Raw genomic sequence first — 10,140 nt, forward strand, 5'->3', positions numbered from 1 at the left:
CCAAAGATTCCCTTCACTTCAACTCTGCTTACTGAAACCTCTGTTCCCTTTAAGACTCAGCCCAAGAGCCACCATTCTGCATGAGTCCTTTACTGTATTCCTTGTAATTTCTTCCCCAAGATTACTTTGTGTCTCTTCTATACTACTGTGTTTGCTTTCTAATTAAGATTGGGAGGCTTCTTCACTCTCTTTGAACCCCAAAGACTCAGACTTCGCAGTTGAGATAAAAAACTTAACCCAGGTGTAAATGCAAGGAGTATATTGGGATTCTGCTGATAAACTAGTTCACAATCAGGCACTCTAGTAGTAAGTCAGCCCAATGATGAAGTCATTCAGTTAAATCTTTGAGCCCAAATGACTTGAGTGGGAGAGGAAGGGGAGGAAACAAACAAAAACAAAAGCTCATATATATATATATATGCATATATATATATATATATATATATCCCCCTGATTGTCTTCAGGAGGTCAGAATATTTGGGATTTCCATCTGCAAATATAAATGTGTCCCCATAATAAGCAGTGGCTGACTGTAGTACTGCATTGGGAACTGAAAGACAAAGAGAACTTTCCCTGAAGAGCTTTAGGAGCTAGAAGGAATCTAGTAGAAAGCTATAGCACACCTAAAGGAAACTTCCTGAAAACTCTATAAAGCTAGGTGATTCAGTGGATAGAGAACCAGACCTGGAGTCCAGATGACCTCCATTCAAATCTAGCCTCAGGTACTTCCTAGCTGAGTGACCCTGGGCAAGCCACTTAGCCCCAATTGCCTAGCCCTTAATGCTCTTCTGCCTTGGATAGTATCAACTCTGTCAGAAAGGTCTGGTTTTGTGTGTGTGTGTGTGTGTGTGTGTGTGTGTTTAAATCTATAAAGGGGTGGGGGGGGGGGGACTTCCAGTCACTAGGTACTAATATTCACTCCTCTACTACATGTGTTCTCTAACCTTTAGCCCACTTTCCCTTGAATTCTGTGGGAGAGCATTCCCCTAGATTTGATCCAGGATAGGGTAGGAGGAGAGCTTTATAACAACTGTTCTTACTATACCACCTTAGTGATTTCTAAAAAATTAAGACTGGCTGACTGATAATGAATAAGGAGCTTACTGGTGGGGGCTTATAAGTGAGAGTATTAAAAAAACACTCCACTATTCCCTGCCCCTGCCCTGAACACCCTAGGAACCTGGTCTGTTAGTCTGTGTTGTAGATTGGGAGAGTAAACATATTTTCTCCTTTATTAGAATGTGAGTTCCCTGGGGGCAGGAACTTTCACTTTAATTTCCCCCACCTACACACACACAGCACTTAGCAGGATTCCTGGCACATAATAGATGCTCAATAAATGCTAGCAGGTAATCATTCCAGCAGCTGCTAAGCCTTGTTGATTCTACTTAAACAACATTCTTGAATCTGCCCCTTCTCTACAATGTCAACTCCTCTACCCAGTTCAGTCCCTCAGCATCATTTGACTGGACAGCTCAATAGCTAGTTTCTCCACTTTCTGATCCGTCTTCTAAACACTTAGAACTGGCATTCCTAAAATACAGATGTGATTGTCATCTTCCTCCCCAACCTAATGCCAACCCTGAATCAGAAATATTTAATGACTCCCTATTAGCTCCAGGATAAAATACAAAAATTCCAACTTAGCATAAAATCCCTACACAAATCTTACATGGTTTGGTTTCCACCAGTCTTTCCAAATTTATTTAATATTATTTCCCATCACACATTCTACTTTTGAAATAAGCCTGGTATGTGTTCCTTACATACATCTTTCTATTTCCTGCCTCTTTGCCTTGGCACAAATGGTTGCTATTTCAATGATATATTCCCTCGTCATATCTGAATGGCAGGATCTTTAGGTTCCTTCTGACCACCATTCAGGTACCAGTTCTTTTTCTTTTTAATTTACTTATTTTTAATATAATTTTTATTTATTCTTTAAATATTTTCCCATGGTTACATGATTCACGTTCTCTCTCTCCCCTCTTCCCTCCCCCCTCCCAGGACTGACAAGCAATTCCACTGGGCTATACATGTGTTATCACTCAAAATCAGGTGCCAGTTCTACACAAAACTTTTCTCATCCCTCCCAGTTGTCAGTTATCATCTCCCTCTCCCTCTCCATTACATTGTATACTTTGATATATATTTCATATTAAATTATTGTGTACACATTGTCCCCCTCCCCTCCAAAATAATATTAACACCGTGAGGTCAAAAACAGTTTCTTTTTCTTTTTTTTTTGTCTCTCTGACTTGATTACCCAATACAGTGGCATGTCCATAGTAAATATTTAATAAATGTTCAATAAATTGAAAATACCACCAACTTTCCAGTCATCCAGGTTCATAACTTGGTTCTTATCTGGAACTCTTTACTCTCATTTGTAAAGATCACGTCAGCTGTATTTAAAAGCAGTTCACAAACATCAAAGCAAAAGGCAAATATCATAGTATCCCACTTTCACCATATCTGATCAATTGCCAAATTACTTAGTATACCTTCACAATATCTCTCCCATTCACCTCCTATCTACTCACACTGCCACCACCCTAATGTATGTAGTCTTTTATCTCCACTCAACTCAGCCAGCAGTAAGTGTCCTAATGAGTTCTAGCCTCTCTCCTCTCTCCCACTCATCTTCCATATAGCTGCCAAAATAATATTCCTAAAAGCACAAGTCTAACCATGCCACTGCCCTGCTCAAAAATCTTAGAAGATAGAATATAAACTCTTAGTCTACCATTTCAGGTCCTCCACAATCTGGATCCTACCTATCTACCTACCTACCTACCTACCAGCTCTGTTTTGCAGCAATCTCATTCATACATTTACATAATCAGAACAAATTGAATTACTAGCATTTCCTCAAACTTTACACTATTTTCCCACCACCATGCATTCACTCTAGTGTAGTAGGACATTAAGTTTAGTGACCCTCACACATAGCCTACAAAGAGACTGAGTATGCACATTTGTCAGCAAAACTAAATTCCAATCCTCATTACTTTATTCATTCTCATTTTTATACTAAATTCTAAGGCAAACAGGATATGCTCTGTTGTTTTCTGTTTAAACGTGACAACATGACATCTGTCTCTTAATAATTGGTTCAGATGCTCTCCTCAAATTAAATAAAGAGAAACTTCTTTTCTCATAGATCTCTCTCTGTCTCTGTCTCTCTGTCTCTTTCTCTCCTCTCTCTCTTTATCTCTCCCTGTCTGTGCTCTCCCCTTCCTTTCTCTCCCTCCTTCCCTCTCTTTCTGTCTCTTCCCCACCCACACCCAATATCCTAGGCTTAAAATAGCAAGGTTACTAACTTAAAAACTATCCAATTGTATTAACAGGGTAACAAGAAATAAAGACAAATAATGTATCACCTGGAAGAAATGCACATCTAAGCATACTGCTGACCTCCTTAAGTCTGGAAGCACAATCCCATCATTCAGTTTACTCAGGATAACAGCCAACATCCAAGAATTCTCTTCAAAATGTTTCATAGCAAGATGAGTTAAATGCAATCTCTCAAGAAAGCAATTCTCTTAGTTCTTTCTCTTTGTCTTCACAGTCTCTCTCCAGTCACCACATTTAAGTTTCCAGGATGGTAATTAAGCTGTCAGTTTTCTCAAGACTCATTCCCTCTTTAAAATAGCAGTTAAATTGTAACTTCCCAAGATTCCATTGCCTCTTAAAGATATAGCAACAAAAGTCTTTGTGAGAGAAGCTATTAAAGCTGATGTTATGCTAGCTATTCCCTCTGTCTAGAATTTACCCGCTCCTCTCATTTGTGCCTGTTAGCATGCATATCTTTCTTTAAGGCTCAGCTTAGTTATCACTTCTTCCTTGAAGCCTTCCTTCCCTGATTCTCTCCCATAGTGGTAGGAGTTGAATCTACCTTGTACTTTACTTATATGTAGATGTTGCCAAGGGAGTGTGCCAAGTGCATATGTTCATCTCTAGGCTACAGTACCACAGTATTTGAGGACAAAGAGTTTATTACTTCCTTGGAAAGGCTCTGCAAAGTGGTTTCTCCAGAAATATGTTGCAGGTTCCACATCAGGTTGACATCATTTAGATTGTGGTTGGTTAGGCATATTTCTTGTAAAAATTTATATTAGAAGGGCAGCCAGGTAACTCAATGGATAGAGCCAGGCCTGAAGATGAGAGGTTCTTGATTCAAATTTGATCTCAGATATCTTCCCAGATGTGTGACCCTGGGCAAGTCACTTAACTAATTGCTTGACCCTTACTGAACTTCTGCTTTGGAACCAATATTGACTCTAAAATAGAAGGTGAAGGTTTAAAAAAAAACAAACTTATATCAGAAGATTAAAAAGACAAGCAGCACAAAAGTTAAAGGAAGAAAGGGGGGAGGGGGGATTCAGAGAAGAAAGAAGCAAGGGCAGAAAATGGCTCCAGAAATCAGAAGCTCCAGGGGCATCATGTATTGTCTTGCCAATGTTTTAAACATTAAGGTTTTCCCTCATACTCTTGCCAATGCCAGGCTTCGGGCATGGGTACTACAGCACTTTTGGAAACACCCAGACTTTCCCCCATGCTTACCATGGCCTTGACCTTGTTCTATATATGTTCTACCAGCCATTTGAGACCTCACCCCTTCTGCACAGGAAGTATCAGCAGCCAGATCCAGTAAACTCATCAGTCCAGTGTTGATGGACAACCAATGAACAACCAAGACAAAGAAATTCAGCACCTTTTGTAGTTATCTGATGAGCAAGTTGTTAAACCACTGTTTCTTGTTTCCTGAGATTAGGTGCTGGGCTAATAGCCAAGACATGGGGCCAAAAGTCAGATTTGATTTATCGCTTTATAATCATCTGGAATTTGGCTAACAGATTATAAAGAATATTTTCTGCAAATTCATTTTCTTGATATTTACCTTACATTTCTATTATATTTAAACTATCCCTCTTTGCACTGCTCTGATATGATTATCTAGCTGATCTTGAGAGGAATGGGAGAGAGAAAATCAGGGGTTAGACCAGTGATTATGGTTATGGGTATATATAAGTATGTGTATAGGTTAACTATTATTTTTCCTTTTTTAATATTTTATTGATTTCTTTTGTTTAAAAAAACTATATTAGTCTTTTACACATTCAGCCCTCTCTTGTAACAAAGAAAAAAATGTTAAGCAAGACCTATCAACACAGTGCTTATAACATTTGGGGTACTCATTTGAGTATGTAACAATTCTAATGTGATCCCAAAGAGAAGGAACTGGGCCCTCTCCCTCTCTACTAAGGGATCCTTCTACTCTGGACACACAAACTTAGTGGTTTGGTTCAGTTCTGGGGAAGCCAGGCCTCTAATTTCTCTCCTTACTCTTCAGGTTTTTTTATATACTTACCCCAGAGCCCAGATAAAAGTACTTATAGCTTACATCTGCCTCATATCCATGTTCTTCCCCCCAAATAGGAGAGTAGAAAGGTTGTCAGTATACAGTGTAAACCAGGTATGGGGCATCTATTTCCTCCACACCCAAAGCAATACTGAATACAAAGACTTACAAGGTTGCATTGACAGAGTTAAAATGGAGTAGAATAACTTTTATTATAGCTCTCCCAGGAGGTTGACACTTAAAGCATGAGACAGTTCATGAGACCAATAAAAAAAGTATTTTACTTTTTACCTCAGTTATGGGCAGTCCAAATAGTTCCCTCCAGTTCTGGCAAGGCCACTTACCACTCTTCTGCCTTGGAGCCAATACACAGTATTGACTTCAAGACGGAAGGTAGGAGTTTAAAAAAAAAAAAAGAAAAGCCCCAGGAGGAAGAGACTACCTATACCAATAATTATAAAGTACTTTGATCAAAACAACCTTTAAGATAGATAGGGAAGCCATTATTATCCCCATTTTCCAAAATGAAATTCAAAGAAGTTGATTTGACCAAAGCCACACAGCTAGAAAATGTTTTAGTTTTTGGACAAAAGGGACTTGCTAGAGGTCATCTCATCCAATCCCCTTATTTTATAGAAGAGGAAACTGAAGCCAAGAGAGGTTAAGTGACTTGCAAGTCATTGAAAAGGCTAGTAAATGACAGACCAAAACCAAAACTTAACCTGAGGCCATCTGACTCCAAACTAAACAAAGAATACTTTCCACCAAACCCTTCTTTTCAATAACTTTTTTCTAGGTGTCCTTTACTATCAGGTTTTGAGTGTCAGAGATATTTTTAAAAATTTTATTGATGGGGGCAGCTGGGTGGCTCAATGGATTGAGAGTCAGGTCTAGAGATGGGAGGTCTTAGGCTCAAATCTGTCCTCAAACACTTCCCAGCTGTGTGACCCTGGGCAAGTCACTTAACCCCCATTGCCTAGCCCTTACCACTCTTCTGCCTTGGAGCCAATACAGAAGGTAAGGGTTAAAAAAAAATTATTGATAACCTTTTATTCTTTTGTTTTGTTGTTTAGTCAACTAGTCATATCCAACTCTTTATGATATCATTTGGAGTTATTTTTTTGGCAAAGTACTTTAGTGGTTTGCCATTTGCTTCTCCTGCTCATTTTACAGATGAGGAAACTGAGGCAAATAGGATTAAATTATTTACCCAGGGTCACACAGCTAGTGTCTGAGGCTGGATTTGAATTCAGGTCCTCCTAACTCCAGTCAGCACTCAATCCACCATGCCACTTAGCTGCCCCAATGGTTGAATGATAGCAATCTAAATGAGAAGCATAGGGAACTATAATCCCTAAGAATTAACATTTTATGGGAAGCAAGGGTACTTAAAAGGATACAAAGGGCAATTTCACAGAAAAGATTTTTCACAGACTCATCTTTAGTCATTTTTGTTTTGTTTCCTTACTTGCAAGAAATAGAAATCTCAAAAACTCTAGGTACTGTGATGCAGTCAAACAGCACATAGATCCTTTAGATGTCTGTCACCAAATTCCAGCTTCTCTCCAATGGGAAACCAGGTTACAAAGCCTCCTTACCACTTGAAAACCTGCTTGCATATAAAAAGAACCCAATGGGTTTTTTTGTTTGTTTGTTTGTTTAAATAAAACCCTTACCTTCCATCTTGGAGTCAATACTGTGTATTGGCTCCAAGGCAGAAGAGTGGTAAGGGCTAGGCAATGGGGGTCAAGTGACTTGCCCAGGGTCACACAGCTGGGAAGTGTCTGAGTCCAGATTTGAACCTAGGATCTCCTGTCTCTAGGCCTGGCTCTCAATCCACTGAGCTACCAGCTGCCCCCCTAAGAACCCAATGTTTTGATGCATTTGTCATGTTAATAATAAAAAAAAAAAGTGAAAGAGACCTGAATTGGAAACAGGGATAGGTGGAATTGACATCTGGATTCCTTTCTATTTCTTTACAGTTTGTTTTCACAAATGCCCTGCCCTGAAGGGAGGGAGTAAAGGAGGGACAACAGCTGGCAATTTGTCCTGAAACTCATTCCTGGCCAATTGAGATTTCCCTGCTGCCAAGTTGCTGGTTTGTTTATGTTGGGATTTTTAAATAACAGAAGCATGAAACCAAAGCAACCTTGTCTATGCTTTGGTTACACATTCCCTCAATCTCTCAAAGTTCTTGTCTGACTCTCAAGTTAATCATTTTCTTTCATTTTGGCCTTCCAAGTTTCAGTTTCTCCTTCCTCCCACCTGCTTAGTCTATGTACAAGTGTTTCTGAAGACTTCTCCACCCCTTAATTCTGTATTCAACTCTTTTAGCAAAAGAGATAAGACAAATTACTATTATCAGTAGTTACTTGGGCGTGGAACACCTGTTTTCACATTCTTTCTCTTGTCCTTGACACCTACCACAACTCTCAGTGCTTTGCAGACCCTGAATAAATAAATAAATAAAATATCTTAAATTTAGGCCTTTTAATTTTCAAAGAGATAATAGAGGACTTTGTATAAGAAACAGATAGCTTACCCCATAGATGTTCACATGCCTGGGAAAGATCATATTCAAATTAGACTAAACCTCTGAGTTATAGTTTACCATTTTTTGAAAACACTTACCTTCTGCCTTAGAATCAATACTGTGTATGGGTTCCAAGATAGAAGAGCTGTAAGGGCTAGACAATGGGGGTTTAATGGCTTGCCTAGGGTCACTCAGTTAGGAAGTGTTGGTCACATCTGAACCCAAGACCTCCATTTCTAGAGCCACTTAGCCGCTTCCTATTGTATGGAGTGGCACCAACTTTTACTAACTTTTTGTCAATATTAGTAACTATTAATAACTCCAGGATAACACACTAATTTCTCACTCCACACACTCTACTGACAGTATAGGGAGGCAGTGTGAGAGTTTGGATAAAATTCTAAACATGGGGTGAGAGAGACCTAGTTTCAAGTCTTGCCTCTGCTCCCTATTAGCTACGTGATCATGGCCAAGATACAACCTCTCTGAGCCTCAGTTTCCTCACATGTAAAACTAGGGATAATAATAGTTATTATACCATCCTTAAAAGAGTTGTTAAAAGGTTCAAATGAGCTAATGTATGTAAATTGTTTTGCAAATTTCAAATCACTACATAAATATCAATTATTATTATTAATTATATCAACTCATTACTTTCTGAAAATATACAATATGGCCCAAATCTTGGTCAGCTTTAAGTATTTCTTTTCCTTAGTGACAATCTACATGTAATAGATATAATCAGGGAGTTTGATTAAATTCAACAAGCATTTATTAAACATTTACTAAATGCCAGGCACTATGCTAGGTGCTAGAGATACACAGATATTAAAAAACAACAAAACAGTTCCAGTTTTCAAAGAGTTTATCTTCTTTTGGGGAAAAACCACATGTACTCAGATAATCAAAAAGAAAATTTATACAAAGTAATTTTCTAGTGAGATTAGAGTAGCTTTCCCAAAGGAAGTGGCATGAGCTGAACCTTTTTTTTTTTAAGTCCTTACCTTTCATCTTAGAATCAATACTGTGTAAGGCCTAGGCAATGGGGGTTAAGTGACTTACTTGCCCAGGGTCACACAGCTAGGAAGTATCTGAGGTCAGATTTGAACCTAGGACCGCCCATCTCTAGGTTTTGCTAACACAATCTAATGAGCCACCTAACTGCACCCCATGTGAGCTGAAATTTCAAGGATACTCAGGAATGTATTTCAGGTACAGAGTAGTGGTATAGTGTGAATTTTAGATTTTCTTTTTTTTCCTTTTAAACATTATTTTATTTGGTCATTTTCAAACATTATTCATTAGAAACAAAGATCATTTTCTTTTCCTCTCCCCCCCCTCCCATTGGCGATGCTTGATTCCTGTGGGTATCACATGTGTCCTCGATCCGAACTCATTTCCATGTTATTGGTTTTTGCATTAGGTTGCTGAATTTTAGATTTTCTCCACCCTGATTAGTCTTTAAAATCCTAGCAACCAGGAATGTCTACACCCCTACTTAAGGATTAAGTATTTAGGAGGATGGCCCATGACAGACATGTACTACCAAGTGAGAAATAAGAAACAACTGACAGACCCTGTGGGCGACTGTCCTAAGTCAAGTTGAAGCTACCATTGGTACATGTGAGGCACAGGAAGTGATGTAAAAAAAAGTCTATATATTCATATCACTTCTTCTTGCGGGTCTTTTTTCACGGAGACTTGGCTCTAGCTCTACCTGGTATGGCTCGTGGCAGTGTGCTGGGCGTCTTGGTGTGCCTACAGCTCTTGTCCCGGTTTGTCAGTGAGCGTCCTTGGTGCGGTGACTGGGAGAAGCTCAATAGCGTGGTTCAGGTGAGACATCTTCCCTGAGCTCTCTCAGAGTTTAGGCTGATTCCTTTTTTTCCTTTACCTTTCCTAAAAGCACTATCCTCTTAGGAGGACCCTCATCTCTGAGTAGGCCTGGTGGCTGGAAGCCAAACTAGATTAAATCTTGGAGGAGGCCTCATGGCTGAGGACTCTGAACTCCCCTTGGTTTAGGCTAGGCCAGAGAAATCTTATACCCCTTTCTCTCTCTCTTCTTCTTAATTCCTTCCCTCTATATTAATTAAACCACCATAAAATTCCCAAACTGACTTGAGTATCTTTATTGGGATTTGAATTAATCCTTGGTGACCATTAGTATAATATATTCAGTCAAAAACCTCTAAATTTACCCCTTACAATAGTCATCCATCTCAAACATAGCACAGTAAGTGCATAA

The 10,140-nt window shown here is 39.1% G+C and overlaps 1 protein-coding gene across 2 annotated transcripts in view; it reads right to left on the minus strand.

Moving 5' to 3' along the window:
• Positions 1–3,629, minus strand: part of TP53BP2 (tumor protein p53 binding protein 2) — a 108,823-nt gene extending 105,194 nt beyond the window's left edge. Inside the window, exon 1 of one of the 2 annotated variants that reach the window (XM_016430190.2) lies at positions 3,384–3,629. In XM_016430190.2, the coding sequence (XP_016285676.1) occupies positions 3,384–3,503 (120 nt within the window). In that variant the 5' untranslated portion in view covers positions 3,504–3,629. The remainder of the gene's footprint in view (positions 1–3,383) is intronic. The other variant, XM_007481468.3, reaches the window with a different exon arrangement.
• Between the last annotated feature and the right edge of the window lie 6,511 nt (positions 3,630–10,140).

This window comes from Monodelphis domestica, chromosome 2 (assembly GCF_027887165.1).
Source record: "Monodelphis domestica isolate mMonDom1 chromosome 2, mMonDom1.pri, whole genome shotgun sequence".
In the NCBI taxonomy this organism is placed as follows: Eukaryota; Metazoa; Chordata; class Mammalia; order Didelphimorphia; family Didelphidae; genus Monodelphis; species Monodelphis domestica.